The following is a 25441-nucleotide window of genomic DNA, read 5'->3' as shown; positions in this document are numbered from 1 at the left end:
CTTGCAGGCCATGGGGTTAAAGATTCAACTTGTGATAGCAAAGTTCATTAACTTACTCAACAGTGCAATTCAAGAAAAGATTTCTTTTCCAGTTGATTAAAAGTGATGAAATCAAGCAAGTAATTAGTCTCGTTTGTTCAGCTGTGAATTGGGGCTTAGCATGTTCTGGTAGCTACGGCAACAGCACCGGGCTGATAACGCCAACTCTGGAGCCATGGGGAGGAGGAATGATACCTTTGCCACAGCACAGAGGTGTCAGGCCGGAGAGACAGCAAAAATAAACAGGAGCTCGCAGCAGAATGTAAATAGGGGGTGGCGATGATTTCAGGAGGTTGGTATGTGTTTGAACAGGGGGTTTGCTCATGCAAGAGCTGTTCTGAATGGGTTTCTGATGGGTGTTTCTGCCTCGGGATGGAGCCTGCACCCCTCCTGCCTATGCAGTTACCTTATTTTGCTGCATACTTTTAAAGTTTGCTTTGAAGAAGACAGATTATGAGCATAGGCGGTGCTAATTATCTCCAAACCGTTCATAACACGTATGTTTTATTATCTTTTGATGCACTGTCCTACCAGGGTTAACGCTTTCTGCATACTTGATCTTGCATTGCTTTTTGTTCTTCTCAGAGTTCAGCTCGACTCTTGGATGTGGTTGCAGTGTTGTCATAAAACACAATTGTGTTGGGGATTGTTTCCTTTAACATGTCAAGTCTTGTGCTCTCTGGAAAGAGATTGTTGATACCAAAGTGGTGTTTGTTTGGAGAGAGATAAAAGACCCTTGTACAAAGTTTGTGTGTTTAGAGTTATGAAGACTCATTCCACGTTTGCATTTATATTCTGAAACGACACGGCAGGGAGGAAGGCAGCGCAAAGCCAAGGTTGTGCTCAGTGGTATCAGTCAACACTTGTTGGAAGCACATGTTTATTAAATGGTTTGATTTCTGAAATAATGAAGTTATTGCACCCTCTTACCCAGCCTTGGGGTGTTCATCAGGAGTCCTCCTATACGTTAAGTACACAACCATACCTCCTATACCTACACCATGAATTGATGCTTTTGTGTCTCAGGTTGGTCTTATCCCCCAAGCACAAGCTGTGTGTTCAGCACTAAACAACCTTTGACTCTCTGAGTGTTGAAATGTCTTATCTCCAGGCAGTGATTTTGTGTGGGAACGGGGTGGAGAAGAAATGATCTAATTCTAATGGAGTTAATTTTTTCCTAAAATCTAGCAACTAGGAGCTGCACACAGGGGTTGTCCAGTTGAATTCTTCTCTTTATTTGCTTGAAGCATGCATGTATTGATATAATTTGATGGGGATCTGCAGGCAATAGGGAATGAACTGTAATATATGCATTTTTGAGTGCACGAGAAGTTAAATGTGAAGCAGAACTGGTGGCCTAGGGTAGTGCTGCCTGCCAGGAAAAAAGCAGCTTAGGGCTGCGGTGCCCTGGAGCCTCTGGTTCTAATCTGCCTTGTCTGAACTAGTTGAAATGGATTTCATTCCCCTAAACACCTTAAAGAGCTTTCGATTTAGGAGTTTATCTGGGTTTTGCCTCATACCTTTTTTCTTTTCTTCTTTTCCTTTTACAACAGCTCGTAGTTAATGTAGGAGTATGTTACTCTCCTGGCATCCACTCAGTCTTTTCAGAAAAACCCCAACTCTGCAATTTAATTTAATCCCCTTTTTCTTCTCTTGGTCAGCCAGCAAGATTTCCCAAAGGGAACCTGACCTTGTTTTCATGGATTGCTCTGCAGTTTGACCCCAATGTGGGTCTGGGTTGTCACGTTTTGTCTGTGGGAAGCACACGGAATACACATCGGCACCAGGCAGTACAAATAGATACCCATAGGAGTGTACAGAATGAGAGACGATGGGCTTTGAGGAGTCAGTTGCAAAAGCTGTTATTCTGATTCAGCAGCAGTTATCTTTATTTGTACATTTGGGCAAGAAGTTTAGGTATTTCTATCCCAAATATTTGGAGATTTTGGGACAAATGCGTGGTTTCAAACTCTGAGCAGGCTTTGTGCAGTTGGAAGTAGTTATTTGATTAATAGTAGTGCTACCCGCTTTGTGTGTAACCTCACAGAGCTGTTTGACCAAAAGTTATTACTATTAGTTATGTATCTTCAAATATCAGTTTAGTGTTTTTCAAATTTTAGCCTTTGTGGGTGCAACCTGTAAGTGTCAATCACTTGGTTTTGTGTTTGGTAAGTTGTTATTGCAATAATAAAAACAGAGTTAGGAAAAACAAACACTTTGGTGAAAACTTGGTGTGGGCTCACCAACTTTAAGGAATATGGTTACAAAATACATTTGCAAGACTCCCCTGACACCTGGATTCAGTGGGAGCTCTCTGAGAAGATGCCAGAAGGTTTCTGGTTCTTTGAGTCGTTCTGCTTTTGATCAGATAATCAACGTGTTTTGGTTTGGTTTGTCTTCACAGGCGCTCGCAGCCAATGCCGGGACAGGCTTTGCAGTGGCAGAGCCTCAAATTGCCATGTTCTGTGGGAAGCTGAATATGCACGTGAATATCCAGACCGGGAAATGGGAACCTGACACTTCTGGGACCAAGAGCTGCTTTGGAAGAAAGGAAGAGATTCTGCAGTACTGCCAAGAGGTGAGTGTTTCCGTGCGATCTTGCATCTTCACTCTGCTAAGGAATTGGATTCCAATTTAGCTGGTCCGTAGCAAATTAACCCTGCAGGAGACAAATTAGTGTCTGAGTAGCTCAGTGCCCTGAATTGCTTTGCTGTGTTCCTGCCCAGGGAGGACACTGCAGTGGGATTTAGGAGCTACCTCTCATTTAGATCAGCTTACGCTGCTACAAAAGGTCCCTGATCTGTGAGTCGGAGACGTATCCATGTTTGTCTTTGCAGGGGTTTCTCCGAATGTTCTCCCTCTGAGCCAGTTAACCAGCAGTTGCTCCGTGTCTGAGCAAAATGGAACCTGACATCTATTCCGATTAGAATATGACTGTGTTGTTATCAGTGAGGTTTTGTTTGTTTGGGGTTTTTTTTAATGGGAAGGTGGTATAGCACACCATGTATGGACTGGAAAATGTTTAAAACTGTTTTACAAGGCTGATATAACTGGGGCTACTTTTGGTTCATGTAGCAGAAGCCTAAATATAAGTCAGTGTCTGGACTCAAGAACTCAAGCAGGACGTAGGGATGATATTAATACATCATAAATGGAGCAGGCATAAGGAGGTAGGTGCATATCACCTTGACAAGTGACGAGAAAGTCTGAAGATGTTACTAAAGCCTATTTGTTAGTGGTCGCCCTGTTCCAGAGGGTTAAGTACTCCTCCCGCACTACCATGCAAACCCAGACACCTCAGCTTGGTGCCGGTGAAGGCTCTTGCCCCTGACCCGGCTGCCTCCTGCCACAAAGAAGTGATGACACATTCCATTTCTCAGCCCTGTGTGACCGTCAGCTGGGGGCTTTTTTATATCTTCAGCTGTCGTAAGCTTGATCCAGAGGAGAGTGTGTGTCCATGTGCAAATTCAAACTTGGTTTTGGTTGAGGGTCAGCCTCGCTACTCCTGCTTAGGAGCCACTTTGCATGTTCTTTGTCCTTTCCGGAGAGAAACCTCTCTTGGTCTTGTTAAACAGATGTATCCAGACCTTCAGATTACAAATGTTGTGGAAGCCAATCAACCTGTCAGCATCGACAGCTGGTGCAAGAGAGGGAAGAAACAGTGCAAGGACCACACTCATATCGTCGTGCCCTACAAGTGCCTGGGTGAGTGCCTGGTGTGATGTATTTGTACATTCTTGTGGGAGGAGCAAAAAATTCCCTCCTGGCTTCTTACAGAGGCAACAACTGAGTTTATAAGGCTCTTCTCACATCAGATTGCCATTTCCATGTTCAGCTTCCACTTAAACATTTTTGTTTCCACAAGATGGAACTCTGCCTTTTTCAAACAGATCGACAGCTTGATAACAGCTGTGCTGGAATAATGGTGCCTGGCGTGAAAAAGAAATCCCCATTCTCTCTGCAACTGCCATAAAAACCTGAAGGCTATTGTATTAGAGTATCACAAAGACATTGGGACTTAATACTCTCATCCTATTTTTGTGAAGCTTTAATATTTAGTTGCCTTGGAGACTTAAATACTCAGTGTGTTCAGGCTTCCTGCTTCGGTCTTGGCAAGAGAACTCTGTTCTGTTTCAATGACTATATTTAAATTTTGCTGTTTCAAAGAGGTTCTGCTTCTTGCAGCTGTATCCCATGTCCCCACTTTGAACTGTGAAAGAATACGCGATAAACTGTGATGGATTTCGTGGTGCTTTCCAGAATCTATCCACCCACTTGGATCAGGCAACATGTTTAGCTTGTTTTACCTGCGGCTTTTGACCCATGGGTTGTGCCTGACACTGTGCAGCACTGCGTGTGTTCTTAGTATTAAGCTTAGTCTCAGCTGGCTGAATCTCTTTCCAGTTATCCGCTGGAAAAGACTTGTTTTAGAAGAAGTCTTGTGCAATCTCGGGGAGTCTGATCGCTGGGAGTATTAGTGGGAACTCTTTTTCACAATTTGTATCCGTATCTCAGGTTAGTGTGTGGTTTGATACAAGAAAACACGAGCAAATCTGCAGAACTGTGTGGGTTCTGTTCTCCCATATGTAATACCCTCCACTAGGCGATCAGAAAGCACCATGAGAAATGAAATTTGATGTGGATACATCCTGGGAGAAAGAACTTCAAAGACGTTCCTCCAGTTTTAACAAATGATTCCTAGAGCTGCCACTCATGTGTGCAGGGCATGGTCCTTTGAAACACTTGGACTGAAGATCTTTTCCCGGTCTTCTCGCAGTATCTAGATAGCTCCTCGTTTTAAAATTACTGGATGTGGTATTTAAATCTGCGAGAAAGAAAAAAAATATATCAACTTTGAGAAAATTTCAGATGTTGAATTGCAGTGGCCGCGTTTGGTAGGATGCAGCGTATGTGCTGACACTGGTTGTGCTTTGGTTTTGGGCTGTATAGTTGTTTTATTTTTCAGCCCTCTGTTTTTCTTAGGACTGTCTGAGTCAGGGAATGTGCCGCAGTTGATCCTGAATTAAACCATCTGGAAACAAAACAAAAACAAACAAGACTTGCTCGGATACCCAGATACTGAAAACATAGATAACGCTCGTGGCACATAAGAATTTCCAGCCTGTTACAGCACCAGACAGCGTGAACGAGCTTTGGTATGGTGCAGCTCATTTAGAAATTGGTGATGAAGTGGTTTGAAGACGTCCGTATGCAGATGCAGTCTTTTCAGAGATTGGCGTGAAATCTCTTCGGTCAGTCCTGTCTGTTCCACGAACAACTATTTATTAACTTGCACTGTAATTCTGGCCTTCAGTTCAGCCTTCAGGTTCACATGATGGTTCAGTGATCAGCCCTTTCTCCTGTGTTTTACCTTGGGAGCTCTGAGGCTCTGGTTTTCTGTACATTTGCTGAAATGGCTGCTGGTCTGACTTGTCACTGTTAAGAATAACCCAAACCTTTAAGGCACTTGCAACAAAATGTTAGCTGTGTTTTCTGTCGGGAGTTGAACGTGTGTGATGGGACAAGTGAACTACGGTCGTGCCTTGTTTTTCAGTGGGTGAGTTTGTGAGCGATGTCCTGCTGGTGCCTGAGAAGTGCCGATTCTTCCACAAGGAGCGCATGGACATGTGTGAAAGCCATCAGCACTGGCACACTGTGGCAAAAGAGGTAATTGAGCTGCCGTGGCCGGGATATTTATTCTGGATCTGTCTGCTTGTAGTATTGGAGCAGAACAGCATTTCTCTGGGGTCTGTTATTCCTGTGTTGTAGTCTATGGACTGAGGCAGAGAGCAATGAAAAAGAATTATAACTATTCAAGTGACTTCAAAAAATCTGTGTAGCTAGCTGTGTTATTCTTCACCCCTGAAAAGCTGTCATAAGTAGCTTGCTTAAGATCATACTCGTGGATGGAGCTAGGAATTGAAATCGGGTCTCTAGAATATTGCTTTGACCAGTGGCTCATCCTTCTTTCCAGGGTAAAGAGCTACAGAGATCATAGAATGTTTCCTATTTTTCTTGCACATTTTGCATTAATGTACCTGCTGCTGCTGGGGATTTGGTTGGGAGTGCTTGCCTGGGGACAATCTGAGTTTCGCTGTGACTGATTAGTGGAGGTTTTACATAAGAGATGGATTATCTTCTCAGAATAAATCTAGCCCGTGGGTTTTTTGGGGTTTGTGTTGGTGCTTGTTTTTTTGTTTTAGTTTTTTTCTGTATCTGACTAGCAAAAATATTGCAAATTCTCTGCACACATTTCAACTGGCGATAATAAAAACAAGATCACAACTAAATGTAGGGTTTCCGTTTTGTAGAAACAGCAACGCAATGATTAGTTGTGATGGTGCTAGTGAAGATGAGGTTAAACATTTTTGAACATCCTGGGAGCAAAAGCCTGTCTAAATAAAGCTGTGCTAGTGCAATCACCTTTTAATTGAGGACAAACTTGCTAATGTCTAGCAAATTTAAAAACCACTTGTTTTCAACATAGTTGGAGAGCTTTTCCAGAAATATTTGGCTCATTTTACATCCGTGCTGTAACAAAGCAAAGTACAAAAGGGTTCCAATGTACATAATAAAGTCTTTCTTACTTCATTCTTTTCTTGGGCACTACAAAGCCGTATATTTCCTTAGCTTAAGAGAAGTGTATAGACATGACATCTAATCGCAGTTTGCTTTTTCTTGAATTATCTGATTGATTTTTCATCTACGGCATGTTAAAATAATCTTGACACAAAGCCCATTTGAGCAATTATTCACTTACTCCAATGTAAAGTTTAATAGCTAAAGTTTAATGAAATGGCCAACCCAGAAGAGCAAACAGTAGTTCTGGTTCTTTTGAGTGCTCTCTCCCTCGAGTTGGCACAAAATGTCTAGTTATTGTGCTGAACTTAGCTGGGCTGACAGATCAGCAGTTGTGAGGGGCTGGGGAGCGTTTGGTCTGTTAACACCAGGAGGCACCACATGGCTCTGATTCTGGGGCTTTTCTCAGTATTTCGCTTGAGCTACAAGTTTCACATCCGTTCTCATTTGTTTGCACTAAGGGCGTATGTTGCCGTTATCATTTTGCTGCAAATTTTAGACCATTGGGCAGCATCCTTGAGATCTGTGATAGGCAAACATTAGCTTTATCCAGAGCGAGAACGTGATGCTGATGTGACGTTCCCGTGCTTCTCCTCCAGGCCTGTCTGACGGAGGGGATGATCCTGCACAGTTACGGCATGCTGCTGCCCTGCGGGGTGGACCAGTTCCATGGAACCGAGTACGTGTGTTGTCCTCAGACAAAGGTTGTGGATGAAGCTCTGTCCAAAGAGGAAGAAGATGAAGACGAGGATGAAGATTACAACCTTTATAAAAGGTAGGGTTCTCACTGGCATGGGTGTTGGCAGTATTTGAAGTTGATGTTGCCTGTTTAATGCAGCGACTCCCTTGTGGTGAGGATTGAGAGGAGAATTCCTGTGCTTTTGAAGCTCCCTGACTGAACTGTATCCCTTCAGTGAGTTCCCTACCGAGGCGGGTGTAGAAGACTTCACAGGGACAGCTGTGGAGGAAGATGAGGATGAAGAAGACGAAGGGGAAGAGGAGGAGGAGGATGTGGTGGAAGACCGCGACTACTATTACGATAGCTACAAAGTCGATGATTACAATGAAGAGACCACCACGGAGCCTACCAACGAGAAGGCTGCTTCCGAAAAAGAAGTCAGCAGCGATATGAAATGTAAGACACATTTTAGCCTATGAAGCTCTTGCTACCGTGAGAGTATCTTTATTTGCTGTCGGTTCTGACGGGGTTTTGATCAAGTCAATAAATACCACTTGGAAGTTTTATTTGCCAGATAAGTTAGCAAACAGAGGAAAGCTGATGATGCTTATGTTTCAAGTGTTGAAATTAACTCTCTAGAGCACGGCCCATATGTTTCCAGATAAACAGCGTTTCTGCTGGCAGAAAGCCCAGTGTTTGGCACGTTAAACGGGCACCTCCGTGCAGGTGCAGCATTGAGTCAGAAAACCGTATCTGCATAGGCTAATTCTGAAAAATCTTAAAGAGGCGTTTGGGGTACACTCAGAATTTAACATCCCAGTTTGGCGTGATTTATCTTGGATTTGGTGTTTTACACTCATTTACAAAAAGGGAGCTAAAAGTGGTGGGTCACACTCTGCAGAGGTGGCACAAAGGTGGCACCTGGTCATTTAAGGTTGAGAAGGATGCTTGGTGCTGCCTTAATAGCCTTTGCATAAACTCTTCTCTTTCATGAAAGAATATCAGCCAACACAATTGGCCTGATTTTATTATGCGAGTAATATATACTTACTGCAGTGGTGATATACATTAGACTTGCAGTCGCTTTTGTTAAGTGGTAGGTGCCACTGCAGAGGGCATGTGCTGATGGTGTGGTGCCTCAGCGCTATACCATGTCCTGTACTTTGCGTGTAGAATTGTCTGCAGAGGAAGGAGCAGGGGAGAGGGAATGAAATTCAATTAGCTCCAGATCACTGAATCATTGCCAGCAGTTCTTGCATCTTTTTGGTAAAGTGCCAGCATGCTGCAGATAATTTCACTTGCTGAAACAAGGCTGAGCTCAGATATGTGCAGGACTCGTACAGATCTGCAGGTGTTGAAACAGAATTGGAACAATATGATTGGGGTGTCTGTTTTGGGGGTACACAATCTTTTTTCCCAAATTAGCATGAACAGTTACTCACTTATACACTGTATCTGTTCTCTTGCCTCAAATTAATCTAGCTGCTTATATCACCCGCTTATTGTGAAGCAGTCCACGTCCATGGGTACCTAGAATTTTGATATTTAGTGTGTAGATGTTCCAAAACTTAAAAACCTAGCCATGGTGGTCGTTCCTTTTGCTTAAGCTGCCTTTTCACTTGCTCTTTTAGCTCACCTTTGAGATGTGAAGTGTCTCTGCAGACAGAGTGCAGCAGAACAGGGCATCTTTGAACACTTTAAGCAGCCCTAATGGGTTTTCTTTCCATCATGTTGGTTTTATACAGTGCAGACTCTACCACTGAGACACCTGAGACATAACACTGTGGCATCAGCAAAATAGATCCTTGCTGTTTCAGCCTCTAGCTAGGGAGAAATCACTCTAGCACATGAGAGCTTCATGTCAAGACAACTGCTGCTGCACCTTTGCTTCAAACCACCACATGCAGGCGCTTCCCTGAGCAGCGCTGGATGCTTTTGCAGCAATAGACGCCCCCCCAAACTGACAAAAGCCCTTTGGTCTGATGCCAGCGCTAGTGCCCCAGGAGAAGGTGTGACCTAGAGCCACTGCTGCTTTGTGTAAGTCGCTCCTCACCAGCTCACGTTCTACCCCGTCTCCACACAGCTGTCTGCTCCCAGGAGGCGATGACAGGGCCCTGCCGGGCTGTGATGCCTCGTTGGTACTTCGACCCTAACAAGAGAAAATGCATTCGCTTTATATATGGAGGCTGCGGAGGCAACAGGAACAATTTTGAGTCAGAGGAGTATTGTATGGCTGTGTGTAAAAAGATGAGTAAGTCCTGCCTCCCCCCGGCCCTTTTGCAGCTGGCCTCTGTGTGTCTGGCGTTTGGTGTCTCCTTCTCCTTGCCCAGGTCAAGAGAGGGTCCGTGTGTAGCTCATCCTTTTGGTTCTGGTGTCTGCAGCAGTTCTGTCTGTCCTTTTGCAGCTTGTCTCCGTTTCTCTAGGTTTTGAGGGTGAACTTTCCTGGGGAAAATGGCTCTCGACATGCTGTCTGTGCTCACCGTTGGCTTACAGCTCTGGCTAAGGGCTTGGTTGTCGTCTTCCAGATCTGTAGCAGGGACCAGGGGCTGTCTTGCACCTCTTGGGAAAACATATATCATGCTATTTGCAAAACTGGCTTTTTTTCCAAATATATGGAAGGAAGCTCTTGCTGTTTTCTCAGTTGTGTTACCATGCATGTGTTTGAACCAGTTGGTCCTGAAAAGTAGGCTGCTGCTCCCCATTCTCCTGCTAGTAGGCATTTTCTTGCTATTGTACTTTGGAAAAATATCAGACTAGTAGTATAGAATTCAGATTCCCACTTTCAGCTCGGTTTGAAATATGAATCATGACTCAATCCTTGCATTTTTGAGAGCTTGAGGTTTTTGGCACCAGTTTCAACTGGCTTTTATGTCAGATGATAAAACTACCAAAAACATTTTAACCTCCTTATTAATCTTATTGTTGAACTCCAGCACTTCCACTTCAGCTACCATTAAAGCCTTTTGAAAGGCTTTTTGTGCTATCTGGGGCTTGGCAGTCTGACTATACAGCCATAATCCTGTTTACAAAATGGGCTTCATGCAAGTGCTTTAGATTGGGCTGATCTAACCGAAGTGGTGAAATAAAAGATGCGGATGTCAGGAGCTTTTTGTGCAAAAGTTTGTCCTGTTACAGAGGGATTCGGGGCTGGAAAGAGAGTTCTCTGTGTCCAAGCCTGGTTCAGAAATGCCATGAGCAGTCCCAGAATACAGTGCTGATCTGACGTTGTCCCTTGCACGCTACAATAACGCCCATGTTTTATGTTGCTGTTATTTCATGTAGCGATCCTTTCCCCTTCATCCCTCCTTCCCCAGTTAAAGGTTGGTGGATTCAGGTACGTGTAAAACTCTTACCCTGTGTTCATGCTGAAGTGCAAGGTTATCTTTTTTCTGTCTTTCAATGATGTGTTGGAGTTTTTTCCACTCAGATTACTAAAATGGTTGAAAGATTGCCTTGGCTTTCCCTTTCTGGCCTCCCTCTGCTGAAGGGCAACAACAGAGTGCATCACGTTTGCTGTAGATCCTTTCAGAAAGGGCTCCGGGATGTGTAGTTTCTAAAACTGTAGCACAAACACTCGGTTCAGCGTTTCCCGAACTGCAGTGTATGGAGTACAGAGCTCCTGGTTTGGATTTTGCAGATGCTTGTAATTGTCAGTTCTAAAATTCTAGTTCTGCCCTTGTTGAATTCGAATGACTTAAAGATACAAACCGTGCTGTTTATTGGAGAAGTCAGGTTGTCACACTGGGCCTCCTTCTGTTGCTGTCTTGTCTAATATCATTGCCTGTTAGTCCTGCATGGTGCATCTGGTAGGGAAGGTAGGTTTGAAGTGTAAAATGTTGGGTAATGTTTTGTGCAGATTTATTGTCAAGCTTCCTAATCATATTAATGATGTCTGGAGCCAGCTTGTCAGCGAACAGCTAATGCACAAAATGTCATTTAAACTATCCAAAGCTAATGTGAAAGGGAAGAGAAACCAAGTGCTTTATTCTGCAATCCAAGTCGTTCCGTTGCTGGAGCTGAATAATGCTCATCTCAGAACTTATGAGAAGGCTGAACAGGTGCTGGTTGCCGCAGTGCATTACTGTGTTTTTGGGATGATGTAACTATGTGATGTTGTGCAGTAAATTGGCAGCTTAAAGATACTTCTGGTGGTTCAGCAAACTCAATCTGCCAGATTCTTAATTATGCAGGCATGGAGAGATTCCTCTCCCTGCCTGTCCTTTGCATTCCAGGATCACAGTTTTCTGCCCTCCGCTGATCCTTACCCTCCCTTTGCAGTGCCAACCGATGATGTGGATGTCTACTTTGAAACCCCCGCTGATGACAACGAACATGCCCGCTTCCAGAAGGCAAAGGAGCAGCTGGAGGTCAGACACCACAACCGCATGGACCGGGTGAGCATCTAGCTTTACTCTTTTGTGCTGTGCCGCATAGTTGCTGACTGTGTTTTTCTGGCCAAATTGATGGTGAACTGACTTATTTGCCAGTCTCCAGCCTTCTATGTTTCTCTTGCAAGGTGACCACACTGTAGCTGTTAGCTTTCCATTTCTTTGGAGTGTTGGGAGAGACCAGTCACTGGGGAGACCTGGCTTGCTGCTGCTCAGAGGGTTTAAGTGCTAGGTTTAAATCCCACAGCAGCTCTATAGTGCTTTCCAAACATAGCTGGGCTTTACAAGGATCTGCATGTGAAGGCAAATTAGCTCACAAAGACCAGACAGAAATTTGTTTCTTGTTGATGCGTTCTGTCCTTTTCTCTGTCCAGGTGAAAAAGGAGTGGGAGGAGGCAGAACACCAAGCTGTAAATCTCCCCAAGGCAGAAAGACAGACTCTCATTCAGGTAAGAGTTGAAGGACCTAAAGAGGAAAGTTACTGGTGCTCGGCCTTCGTCTTCTGAATAAACTAAATGAGGGCTGCTAATATTCAAAGCCAAAAGATGACTGAGATGGAAGAACAGCTTTCCTGTTCTGTCAACAGCTGCCTTTTAGAGGAGATTTGATTCAATTGCGTGCTTTGTTCTTAATGCTGGAGATGATCCAATACGGTGCCAGGTCCTTTCCTAAACTCAGTAGTAGGAAGCTATCTCATGCCTCGAGCGCAGCAACAGCAGAGCCAAATTGTAACTTCAGACCTTTGGCCTGTTTTGCGCTAACCAGTGGCCTCACAGCCCAGCTCAGGTTGGCCCTGATTCTCTGGACACACATTTCCTTTTCGGGCAGACTTAGTGAAAACCACTTAGGCAGCAGATAAAGCTGGTTTGCTGCCAAAATGCCAATCTTCTACCTTATGAGGAGAGCTCAGTTAGTCTGTGGAGTTAATCAGGGAAGTTCTGTGTATGGGATTGTTAGGAACAGGCTCTTCTGGCAGTGACAACTATATAAAGATCCCTCAAACCATTATACAACTAAGACACTGACTCCAGCTTTGGATTTTATCCTAGAACAGTTTTCTCTCTACGTGATTTAATGTCAGCCACTGTTTGGAAATATATGCAAGTCCAGAGAGTATTTCAACATCTCTGTTGAAACATAACAACACTTAATGGACTTTCCTGGTTCACTTGGAGATGTGGGTTATAACCTTTCTAATAGGACATGTAGAGATATTATCTGAAGGCGTGCTGAGGAAAAATCCCCTATGAAACACCTTTATAAACTCTTTCAAATTCAGATTGATGCCTCTAGGCTGAAGGGGTCTATCCTGTTTCCATACGGCAGCGTTGAGGGAAAGAGTTAATACTGTGTCATTGTTCAGTACAGTCTGGATCTCCCAGCTCCAACATGACCTCGATCTTAAGGCCACATACCCTCATCAGGCCTTTCAAATGTGTTGTGAAGGAAGTTTGGAAGGCAAATTGTCACTATTTGCAGGGATTAAATCTGCACCAACATCTGTCAGTGCCCTTCTCTCCTGCTGTAAATGCCCAGGACACGCAGCGTGACAGGCACTGTTTGTTCTAAGGAGTTCCGTGAGTGAGAATGGGTGACCCTGCTGCATACAGTTCATTTCACAGACTCCTTTCTTTGTTCCAGCACTTCCAGGCAATGGTTAAATCTCTGGAGAAAGAGGCAGCAAGTGAGAAGCAGCAGCTCGTGGAAACTCACCTGGCTCGCGTGGAAGCCATGCTGAACGATCGCCGTCGCATCGCTCTGGAGAACTACCTGGCTGCCCTGCAGGCTGACCCGCCGCGGGTGAGGGTCTTTGCAATGAATTTGTACAGCGGGGAAGGGTAGGAGGTGGGAATGGCTTGGTGAGAAGACTGTCTGTGACCTGCCGGGGCAGAAGGTGAGAATAAGTTCCCAGCAAAGCTTTCCCCACCGTGACAGTTTGTCCTAAAGACCTAGCAGTGGGTCTCCTATTGACTCACTCCCTTTTCTCCTTGGTTAAAAAAACTTCCGCTTTGTTTAATGTTCAGAAGACATAGTGTTTTGAGTGAAACATTTAATTTAAAAAGAAAATATCTAAGAGCTTAGTGCAGGTGATTGATCTGTCCAGTAACAAAGCAGGCTCACATCCAAAGTGCTGTATTTCAGCTGTGAATTTTATTTGAATCCAGTGGATCTGAACTCTTGCCCTCCTCCAATCCTGCAGCCCCACCGCATCCTGCAAGCTCTCAAGCGTTATGTTCGTGCTGAGAACAAGGACCGTCTGCACACCATCCGCCACTACCAGCACGTCCTGGCAGTTGACCCAGAAAAGGCTGCGCAGATGAAATCTCAGGTATGAGAAGGTTTCTCTCAAGGGGAGGCATTGTTACCCAGCCCTGGCTGTCAGACACCCTAGAGGCCGTGCGTCAAGGCCTCACGTTAATTTGCTGGGTACTATAGCAACTTCTCATACTTGTGCAGAGATCTCCCACCCTGTGTGCGTGTTGCCTGTCACCAGATGTGCTGCCTGTACAGTTTTCATTGGCACTTGACTCTGTCAAAAATAGAGGGTTCAGGTACCATGGAACATCCACTCGTAGCCACGAATTATTCTTGGTCATAATGACCAATCTAGGGGTTTAGATCTAGTTCAGTTCAGTGTTTCTTTTTATCAAGCACTCATGAAATTATTTGCTGGGGACTTGTTCATCCCTGAATAGGCTTTCTCATTTCTTTCAAGACCTTTTTGGCCAAATATTACTTTGGTTAGGCTCGTTCTTCATGATGCCTGTGGTTTGGGTTTGTGGGAAATCTCTTGTACCTCTGCAGAGTTATTGCTTTGTTTCCAAAGTGTAATACATAACTCTTGCCAACCGCCGATCGTCATTGCTAGCTTTATTAGAAAGTCTGTTTTGATGAGTTCATTTTGTGTTGTTGCAATATATTTTATTCCTGAACAGCCAGAAAGCAATTTTTCTTCTGCTGGGTAGCGAGTGTCAAACCTGGCCAATGTACTTGTAAAAGTAGTTTCACATATTCCCCAAATTATGTCCTGATGCTTGTTTTTTACAACCCACTTTTAAAATGGTGAAAGATGTACTGGAAGGCCCAAGATGCAAATTAAGAATGGCCTGTTAACATTGAAAAGTCTGTTCACATGCAGAGAGAGGAGCTTTAGGAATGTAATCTACTTTTTACCAGCCCCAGTTCGTGGCTGATCTGCTGCTTTGAATTGTCTTTGAATTCTGTAATGCATGAAAGATATGTGAGAACAGAAAAGAATGGAGAGCTGCAAGGAGACAATGCGGTGGGGCTGCCAAATGGAAAGGAAATAGGCGCTGAGAAAAAAATGCTTTATTACTTGGCTGTCTGAGCAGGAGATGGAAATATCATGGTTTAAGAGTCAGACAGGGACTCGACTCTTAGTGTCACCTGGTGAGGTGCAGAGTGGTGGCGCAGTGATTTTCTAGAAGCGAACTGCACACTCAGAGGTGCCTGGTCCTGTGGGTTTCATGTTGTTTCTGGGTGCTGCGATGGACTTTCAGCTCTCGACTCTCAGATTCTTGCCTTCTCATTGAGCTGCGCATCCTCAGAAAGACCAGTAGCTGCTGTTTGGCTCTTGATGCGCAATATGTGAACGCCTTTTCAAGAGACAGCTTAGCATGTCAAGCACGGCCCACCCTGCCCCTTTGTTCTGATGCTGCCAAAGCCCAAGAGGGAGTGTGTGAACTGTATTCTTAAGCTAAAACCTAAACAGTCCTTAATTCATTCTGAAGGCTGCAGTGTCAACAAATCGACATGTGAGGGATGTGGGTGGTACAGTTCAATTTCCATTCGCTTTACTTTTCAGATGCACTTTAAGCTCCTCGATCGATTCTCTTGATTGACAGGCTGCCACATGTAAAATTAAATTGCTTTCATCCTTGCTCTTAAAGGTCAGGTACACGTCAGACTGTGAAACAGGTCCATTCAACTCCTTAGCTTTTTCCAATATTTGACCATCAATATGAATGTTTTTCGTGGTCTGCGTGATCCCTGATTATGCAGCACCCTCTTCAGGTCAGGCTTGACTTCACCGGTGAATTTAATATGCTGGGGAAGAGTGATTTGAGGTTGTGTAGAGTTTGAATTTATTTCTCCAATGAAGGGAGAACACCAGTGGGTGGGTGTAGTGGGTGTAAGACAAATGTAAGGCCACCGTTGTTCTGAAAGGCACCTTTGTTCTGCAGCCAGAGTTGATAAATAATATTGTCTGCTCCTTTTGCGTGTATCTTTTCTAGTAGTCAGGAATGATAATCCATTTAATTAAGCACTTGTTTGTAGCTGCTGCAGGAAATTAATTATGACCATGTCTGGCATATGGGAAATACTAGCTTCAGTATTTCCAGTGGAGAGCTGGGAAATACCGAAAAATACTGAGAGCGCCATGTACACATGGCCGGTTCCCGTGAAGCATGACGTGCTAGACGGCATCAGCCAGAGAACTGGACTAAATGGACCAATGTCACTTTCTCCTGTCTGTGACAGATCCACCAGTCATAGATATTTTACTAAACAAGTGAAATACCGGTACCAGTGCAGTGAGTGACAGTCTTTGCCTACTCCAACACACTCTTGTACATCTGTAGGTGATGACACATCTCCATGTGATTGAGGAGCGGATGAATCAAAGCTTGTCTCTGCTCTACAAGGTGCCATATGTGGCTGAAGAAATCCAGGATGAGATTGGTGAGTGTCTCTGTGTGTCACTGTGTTAGATTATGAGCTTTTATATCGAGTGAAGTGGGCTCCAAAAGGACTGCTGCCTCCTTTGAGGGGATATCCTCAGCAAGAAGCACTTGGGCTTAAGCTTAGGTACCACGGGGCAGATATTCTCTGGGTTTTGCAACACAGCCAGAATAGCCTGCTCCTAAGAATTTTCACTGTCTGTTTAAAAAACTACACAACATTCAGAATAGCAAAGCTCTCTCTCAAAGGGCAATGAAAAAGATCCGTAAAAATAAGCAGATGCTTTCCTGCTTTATAGGAGTTTAATCCCATCTTACCACATCAAACCTCTTGGCCCTTGTTTGTGTGCATTCCTAGCTAACGCCTATATTGAGAATTCCAGATGAGACTTCAGAGCGTGCAAGATAAGATAACCTGGCAGCCCCGAGCGGTGTTCCCGTGCAGCCCTGCCTCGGCGCTCCTCAGACCATCTGCCCCTTTCTGTTCCTGCCAGGCTTCACGCCGTTTGTGGAATATTTCCTCTTCTTCCTTTCAGATGAGCTGCTTCAGGAGCAACGTGCAGACATGGATCAGTTCACGTCCTCCATTTCTGAGTCCCAAGTGGATGTCAGAGTGAGCTCCGAGGAGAGCGAAGAAATTCCCCTGGATGGCAAACCTTTCCGTCCGTTCCAGGTGAAAACCTTCCCGGCCTTGCCTGAAAGTGAAGGTACGTGGAACTGAAAATTGGGTTCACTGGCTTTACAAAACATCTGTGTTTTTTCTTAACCAGTAGGCTCAGCTCACTGGCACAAAAAGCTCCGTCCCTTTGGGTGATTTAAGAGCAAAGCGGCCACCCCAGCAGAACCCCTCAGACAGTCCATTGGAAAAGAGGCGGTGCTGATAGGAATTTACACTGAGCTACTGTTTTGATTTGCAAAATTGCTTTATCTCTTTCCATTTTGCAGGGAATGTTGACTTTTTACTGTGTGGCTTGACTCTTGAATTAATTTTCAGTCTTTAACCAAAATGCTGTCATATAAGGTTAAAATCTTTGTGCCATGACCTGCTGAAGGGCTACAGGAATTATTTTGCTTTTTTTTTGCTTTTTTTCTTTTCAATACATATTTGTATTTTTTGTATCATCGGGTGTTGACAGCTGGCGTGTGTCTATTTATTTTTAAAATGCTTGAACAGAGTCCTGAGCTTAAAGCTGTAGACTAAAAGCTTTTCCCAGGGTCTGAGTCAGAAATCATGCGCAAGCCTTTTTTCCTTTCTCTCTTAATCTCCTTTCTCTGCTATTTTTGTTTTTGTTTTCCCTCCTGCTAGATCCTCAGCCGGATTTGTACCATCCAATGAAAAAAGGTTGGTTCTAAGCTGCTCCCTCACAGTGCTTTCGATCACTCTCCTACCTTCTCAGTGTGTTTGATAGCCTCATTTTAGTTTCATACTCACCTTTGTTTTCATTTCCTTGCTGTCATTTAGATCAGTAACTTCCAATTTTGCTTGTTTAGGCCTAGTGTTAAAGAAACAAGTTAGTCTGAGTATCTAATTGTGTATGTTCCTCCCTTACGGGCTCACAAGGTGTCTCGGTGTGCATGGAGCAGCTTCTTTGCTCTCGAGAAGCGTGAGCTTAGCGGTCTGTCTGCAACCGTGCAGCACTTTGCGTCTCTCCATGTGTACTCACGTTCGACACTGCTCAAAATAAACCTGGTGGTGCTGATGGTAAATACTCTAGAGGCTCTTGGGCATCCCGCGGAATGTGTGTTTACTGCCCGACGACAGCACTAAACTCAGGAGTGCTGCAGCAGACACAGGCTCCTATAGATACTATAGAGTGCAGCTAGACGGAGGAATTCGGAGATTCCTTCTTTGTGTTCATGGTCTCCTCGGCATCACCTTTTCAAACATAGCATCTCTGTGTGATGATCCGTTTCTCCTTTAAGTTGTTATGAATTCTATGGTAACTCTGTGTCTGGCTAAAAAGAAGCTTCCTGGGCTTTAAGGGCGGTGTAGAAATGTTGGCATTAAATTAAATCCTCTGTTAGAGATACAGTCTCAGGTAAAGATCAGGCCCAGCTGATCTGCTCCCACAGATCTGATTCCCAAAGTAGAAATAGTACATGCGTTTTGTGTGGGGAGTAAACCCAGCATTTTAATCTGCTTTTGGTTCCAAATATATTGTGCAGAATCTCAAAGGAGAGCAAAGGATTTTGCTAATAACCATTTAATAGAGCACAAACCATTCTGTAATGTGGAGAAAGCCAGGTAGCTTGAAACTATTCTCAGTGTTTCGCTACAAATGTAAGTCACCTTCATCCCTCTTGTGGAATAGTGTACAGCTGACTCAGTGTGCTCACTGCCCTGCAAAGAGTTGGGACAGCCTTTAGTTTGTTGGTTTTTGGGTTTTTTGTGACTGCTGTGTTGACTTAAAGATCAGTATAGGTTATTTCTCCCCATTTAGGTCAATGGAAGAGTTTCTGATGACTTGGGGACAAAAATTATATCCTGCACTTGCCTCTTCTCTCCCTTCCCTTTGCACTGAATTTCACAAGGGCTACCAGGGAGCTTTGGGTTTGAATTTTGGTTTGTTTGGGGGTTTTTTTGTGCGTGTGTTTTTTATCTTTTCCCTGGGAAGTACAGAATCCAAACTGTGCCTTGGAGCTACCCAGAACTGGGTCTGGTATTCGGTACAAACAGCAGAGCGCAGTGCAGCAGCTCAGCTCCCAGCCCTGGAGACTGTGCTCCGTTGGCTCCTGAGAACTGAATAAAGCATCCGTAGGCCAAAAGCTGACACAGTAGTTCTCTAAAAACTATTTGTGGCTGGTCTCTCCAGAAAATCCCCATCATTGACTTTCGCAATAACACGACCTGCTTCGACAGCCGTGAGAAGTCAGCCTGGCAGGCTTGGCCGTGCTTGGAATTTGATTGCTGTCTCCAGAGAATCATACGAGGAAAAGGGGACACGCTAAACCCCGAAGTGCTTCTTTTGCGAGGGGTTGGAGTGAAACATTAGTTTTCTTGGCATTTTCAGGCAATAAAAACTTGCCTTGGAGTCAAGTAGCCCTTCCTTGCATGTCATCAAACAACATGCTGCCAAATCCAGCAGCAGTTGCCATAATGTCTTGGGCTGGGCAACCTGCAAGCTCAGCAGCTTGCAGAGGTGTTTGCAGTCACCGGCAGAGCGTTAAGTGCTGTAGTAATATTTCCCCTACCTCGTGCTCCTCGGTGGAGGGGCTCTGCTGTAGTTTTGAGCCTTTGCTGTCCTCCTGCTCTTGCATTAGGGAGGCGTAGGTGTTGTGAAGGATGTGATGTTGTCTCTCCTGATCATGGGGAACTGGCATTCTCCTGACTTGCTGTCGTTGCGTTTGGTCTGAGTGTCTTGCATCAGAGTCTTCTGTTATCGATCTGATCTATTTATAAACGCTTCAGATCAAAACAGTTTATGCAGAGCAGCCGCCTTCTGTTAATTGATATTCTTCTCTTGAGCCTATGCTAGTTCCAGCCTAGAAGTGGGTGAGTGATGTTCCAGTACAAAGGCGAGCGTAGTTCTTCGCTCCTCCCTTACCCCGAGATTTATCGTTTCTGGGCTTGTGCCAGATACGGGACAGCAGCTCATTACCGAGCCGCTCCGGGTGACCTTGGGATTCTCATTCCCGAGGTGCGGGCTGCTGCGCTCCATTTCTAAAGAATGGGTGATGCTGACGGTGCGGGAGCGTTCCCTGGGCAGAGAGGAGGTGCGTCCTGCCGCCACAGAGGTCACACCGAGGTGGCGGTGACCTGGGCTGACATTAGGAGAAGGGAACTGCGCATTCACCATTTGTGTTATTTGTTGCCTTGGACCTTTTCTAACAGCAGCACTTTAACAGTATGGTATTTCTGGATTTACACTTCAGCCTGGTTTTTGGTGAGTCTTGTCTGCTTCTCTCATTGCCACCTCATTTCCCCTCATTAACAGAACCCCCCTGATCACTCGTCACTGTAGCATAGCTTATGAGCTCCCCTTCTGACACAACAGCATGAAGACAGATTAATTATCAGCGGTCCATGCGGTTACACACGCTAGCCATGGCAGCTCTACAAAGAGTAGGTAAACCCTTCCTAAATGTCCCCGAGGGCAGACTAACGGTCCCTGCCTTGCTCTTTTGGTGCAGGTTCCGGCATGACTGAGTTGGACGGTCTGATTGGCGCTGAAGAAAAAGTGATTAACAGCAAGAACAAAGTGGATGAAAATGTGGTGAGCCCTCCACCTTTATTTTGTAAAGCAAAGCCTGCCGTTGGACACTAATTAATAGCGGTGGCTTTTTTCCATGTCTCCTTCCTGCTTGCAGAATGTCAGCGTATTCATTACCCATATGGTGTGGGGGAGTCAGTTTTCTGACTGTTGTGGGCGCTTAATACTGATGAGCATCAGAAGGGTGGGAGGGTGAGGGAAAGAGAGAGCTCTAGATCTTTGTCAGCCTGGGCTGGAGAAATGGTTGATTTAGTAACTGTTTTCCCAAGCAGAGGGACCCTTTGATACGCCTTTGTTTTAGCTGGGTAGCTTGCTGTCCGAGTATACCGAATGCTGGTGTGATCATCTGTCTTCTCACCTATTTTTCATGGCAAGAAAGGTCTTACTGCCTTCTGAAGGTAAACGACTCAGCAGGTGTTAGCTCTGTCTGCAGCGTAAAGAATTCACTAGGTCAGAAAAAACATTGACTTTTGAGAGTTTCTTTTCAAAACTGTGTTAAAGCCACAGGTTAGATCTGATGCAACAGAAATGCTGCGTCCAAGGCAAGTGCCTGGTTTTTCAGTTGGGCTTTTAGTTTGAGGCAGTCTGGATGTCCAAATGGTTGCAGAGCTAACTCAGGTAGCTTTAAAAGCTGGAGAACATCTCACACTGTTGAGAGCAGGGGGGAGATGGTAGGTGGTTCTGAGCCTTTGCTAGTACTCATTAAAGGTCTCTTGTCTGCCTTCAGATTCCTTCTGCCACCTGTTTTGTATGGCTCCTTTCATAAAACACTTTTGTGACTGTTTTCAGGTAATTGATGAAACCCTTGACGTGAAGGAAATGATTTTCAACGCGGAACGTGTCGGTGGGCTGGTGGACGAGCCGGTACGTATGTGGCTACCGAGTCTAGCTGAGAATCGGCAGATTCCTAAAGCCGGATTCTGTTTTCTGTGCGCTCTTTCTCTACCCGCTCCATTGTTTTCTTCCCTCCAGGATAATGACAACTCCCTCCGGGATGACTTCAGTTTCAGCAGCAGTGCCCTTATCGGTCTCTTGGTGATAGCGGTTGCCATAGCTACTGTTATAGTCATCAGCTTGGTGATGCTGAGGAAGAGGCAGTACGGGACCATCAGCCATGGGATTGTGGAGGTGAGAACTCCTGCTCCATAACCGGGGATGAAAATAGTCAGCGTCGAATCACATGGTGTGTGTGGGGGGTGAAGATGGCAGGAGCTGCCAAGCCATCAGCTGCTCTGCTCCCAGCTAGATGGAGCTTAACTCTGTAGATGCTGACGTCTTTGTCGCTGGTTTATCAGTATGCAGGTATCAGTCACGAGCGTGCTGGGACCTGTCACTTCACAGTGGTATTTGCTTATCACAAGGAATTGAATTAGGCTTCCCTGTCTGGCTCAGGATAGGATTTAGCAGTAAATGAGCTTTTCGGGCGATATCTTTAGCAGGGGAGTAAGTCAGTCAATCTCTAGCAATTTGTTCTCCCAGCTAACGTAACAACGATGAAGGCAGCACCATGGGCTGAACGCGGAGGAGCAGTTCTCCTCCTTCCTTCTGCTCCTAACACACGTTTCTAATGACACCTTCATGGAATCTGGAGAAAGCCCCTTTTCCCCTTTGCTTAACTGATGCAGGAAATTACAACTACCTCTTTAATGAGAGAAGCGGGTCCCAAATTTCTACCGTTACCTAACTTACTAGAGTATTTGTGGAGAACGTCCCCAAAGAGGCAAGGGCAAGCAGAATTTTTTTGTGGCTTTTTTCACCTGTTTCCTGCTTGCCACAGTGTTCATCCAGCATTTGCTTGTTGGCTCTTGTTGCTACGAAATAAAGCCTACAAGTACCTCCTTTGACCAGTAACCCTCTGGTCTTTCCAAAGGTTGACCCGATGCTCACCCCAGAAGAGCGGCATCTGAGCAAGATGCAAAACCACGGCTACGAGAACCCCACTTACAAATACCTGGAGCAAATGCAGATATAAAAGAGATGAAGATACAGCAGCCCTGGGCGGGAGAGGCGCAGGGCGGAGGGCCAAAGTGGTCCAGCGTTTTGGATCAACTACTGACCAACAGTTGCTTCGAGAGGACTTCATCCTACATTCAGAACTCCTGGATCATTAAGACTATAATTACTACTGTAGAGTTGCAATTTCCATTCTTTTAAATGGGTGAAGAAATGATAATATAACAATATGATATATAAATCTCCTTAAATGGGAAAAATGGATCTATTGCAGATATTTGACTGAGATGTAGTTTTCTTTTTTTTTTTTTTTAAATAATCTGAAAAATACCAGTTCCGTTGTACTGTTGTCTGATACAAGCTCTATATATATAAAATGGGAAATGTTGATTTTTATTTCTGATAGAGCACCTGTATATTGAGGGTCATTTGTACCAGCCCGCCTTGTAAAAAGGAGACAGTTGTGGGTCTTTGGTCATTTTGGCTTTTATATATAAAGCAGTATTCTTTTTTTTTCTTTGAAATGAATTTCACTGGGAGTTGCAAAGAGATTAATTTAGGGGTAGGAGCTATGACAGCATAAGCGAGGAAGCAATTTGGAATGGTAACTAACAAAAATCCTTATAACGAGAGAAAAAAACTAAAAAAAAAAGAAAAAAAAAAAGAGAAAAAGCCCATTGTCATACGCCAGTGGTGTGCACCCAGCAGGGCGGCTCTAGGAATCCAGACTCCCTGGAGGCAAGGAGTGAAAAGGCTTCTAGCATCTCTGTTCATAGTTACTCTAGTGGAATGTTAGAACATGGTTGTGCATACCGGGGGCTGCACATTCCCCTTCCACATTCAGTTCTGCTCTAGACTTGGAAGTTCCTGGTATTGAATTGAAATCCTCCGTTCTGAACCAGTTTCCTTCAGTACTCACCTGGCATTAACAGCCCCCTCTCGCCACTACTTTCTAATTTTCCCCAGCTCTCCTGCCTCGCCAACATGGTAAGTAGTTGAGAGACGCAGGTTTTGGACGCTTTGCGTCTCTTTTGGTGGTGTTGGGCCGTAGGCACAGCTTTGGGTCTTCGCCCAGACGTGACAAATCGCCACAGTAATCAGTACCTTGGGAGCTGATGAATGCGGAGTTTGCTTTAACAGGGCTTAAAACAACAGTTTGCTTAACGGGGGTTAAGAGAGGGTAAGTTGGGAGAGGGATCCTGCCTGCTCTAAGGGAAATTGGATGCATAGGCCCCAAGAAGAACAAAAGGGGTATTGTTCCACTCACCATCATGTCTTTGTAATGCTTGTATAGTTGGTGTTAATGCTCACGGCTTTTTTTAAATCTGGAGGTTCTGGTAACCTGTGGTGTATTTTTTCTATTTTTCCTGTGACTTTTATTTTTTCTTCCCCCTTCCGTGTCTCTTCCCACTATGCACAGATTTACCTGCAAACTCCTTAGTGTGGTCTGTGGGGAATGTACAAAGTTTAAACACATCAATAAACACTTTAACTTCCAGACCGTTTCTTCTCTTTATTCAAGGGCTCACATAGTTTCTCTCTTCTCCCACCATGTCCTTGCCAAACATGCCGAGACATTTCTTTGCTTTTTTGTCCACTGTTGCTTCAGTGAGGAGGAAGGTTCTGGTACTGAGAATGTATAACCGTGTCCAGAGTCTTTTGTGCTGTTTCCAGGTTTTGCTGAGCTTTGTGGAGAGAAGGAGGCGCGATACTAAACCAACACCTGGGACTCCTGTATAACGTTACGTCCTCACACCGGAGCGCAGGTCAGTTAGAGCTGCGGCAGCCAGCCTTCCAATTCATGGATAAGAGGGCATAGAAAAACATGGACCTCATACAGTGACACAGTTTGCATGAACGTTTCCTGATGTGGATGGCCAGATCGAAAATATTTTGGAGATGTGAAGAGCCCAGGCAGTAATTGGCTAATAACTATGGTTAGCGTTTACTATATCACTTCTAATGTTTTTGTTTTATGAAGGGAAATAACTTGAGTGTTTGATTTAACGTTCTCTTCCAGAACACCTCAGAGTACCAGCCTGCAAAGCTCGCAGCTGTGTCTGCTCCTGTATGTCATTCCTCTTCTATTTTCCTTCTCTGAAGTGTGACCTCGAACACAAATTGCTCCTCTCTCACGTCTCACTGAAATGACCGAAGAGTCATTGCCATTTGAACGCTGTTTTCAGAGGCCAAGACAAAGAATTAACCTTCCTTCCCATTGATCCCAGCAGTTCCCAATGGATCTGAGTGAAGAAAGGAAGAGCGGGTAGGAGGGAACGTGAAGGTTTAGCAAATTTGAATAGGAAACAATCGCGTGTCCTGTTTCTCCTTAAACGCGGGCTCCTTGGTTCCACTGGTGCTTCCATGTTCTGGCTAAATTATTCAGACTCTGCAGGAGAGAACAGATGCTGTCCTAGAAAATCCCGTCTGTTGGCTTGTCACAACTACTTGGGAAAGAGTTTTGATTTCCAAGTGTAAATTTAATTTGAAGGATGCTGGAGCGCATCTTCAGTCCAAAGCTGTTTCTTGGACTGCACCCTCAGGTTGGGTGACCTGAAAGAGAAATAAATTACAGAGGCTGTGGATTGAATTCCAGAAATGTATTTGAGTATTAGATTTTTCCTTCAATAAATTCTATTAGTCTTACAAAATAAATATGTCAGGCTGGAATCAAAGTCTATTAGTTACATGCTTTGGTGCAGACTGCCAAGTGCTCAGGATCGATTCTTTATGATGGATTTTGACTGCAGCCTCTGGAAAATAATGTTTAAAAGTATTCACTTGGAGATCAGCGCTAAGACATGTCCCAGGTGTTGATGGTACCAGCTGTGCAAATGAATGGTTGAGGGAATTGTCAAAAGTTTAATCACAGTAAGATACTTAAAATTA

At 44.6% G+C, this 25441-nt stretch overlaps 1 protein-coding gene across 6 annotated transcripts in view; it reads left to right on the top strand.

Moving 5' to 3' along the window:
* The window catches only part of APLP2 (amyloid beta precursor like protein 2), a 41877-nt gene extending 17827 nt beyond the window's left edge, over positions 1-24050 (top strand). The window contains exons 2-18 of one of the 6 annotated variants that reach the window (XM_082070515.1): positions 2444-2617; positions 3615-3744; positions 5594-5706; positions 7218-7393; positions 7533-7753; positions 9381-9548; positions 11576-11691; positions 12060-12134; positions 13327-13485; positions 13886-14014; positions 16290-16389; positions 16925-17095; positions 17695-17730; positions 20520-20599; positions 21389-21463; positions 21572-21727; positions 22470-24050. In XM_082070515.1, the coding sequence (XP_081926641.1) occupies positions 2444-2617; positions 3615-3744; positions 5594-5706; positions 7218-7393; positions 7533-7753; positions 9381-9548; positions 11576-11691; positions 12060-12134; positions 13327-13485; positions 13886-14014; positions 16290-16389; positions 16925-17095; positions 17695-17730; positions 20520-20599; positions 21389-21463; positions 21572-21727; positions 22470-22571 (2181 nt within the window). In that variant the 3' untranslated portion in view covers positions 22572-24050. Of the gene's footprint in view, positions 1-2443; positions 2618-3614; positions 3745-5593; positions 5707-7217; positions 7394-7532; positions 7754-9380; positions 9549-11575; positions 11692-12059; positions 12135-13326; positions 13486-13885; positions 14015-16289; positions 16390-16924; positions 17096-17694; positions 17731-20519; positions 20603-21388; positions 21464-21571; positions 21728-22469 lie in introns of all 6 variants that reach the window. The other 5 variants (XM_082070514.1, XM_082070518.1, XM_082070517.1 and 2 more) reach the window with 5 other exon arrangements.
* Positions 24051-25441: the final 1391 nt, after the last annotated feature.

Source organism: Streptopelia decaocto, assembly GCF_964273445.1.
Source record: "Streptopelia decaocto genome assembly, chromosome: 21".
Taxonomy (NCBI): Eukaryota; Metazoa; Chordata; class Aves; order Columbiformes; family Columbidae; genus Streptopelia; species Streptopelia decaocto.
Note: the sequence above shows the minus strand (reverse complement) of the source record. Positions and strands in the feature narration are given on the sequence as shown.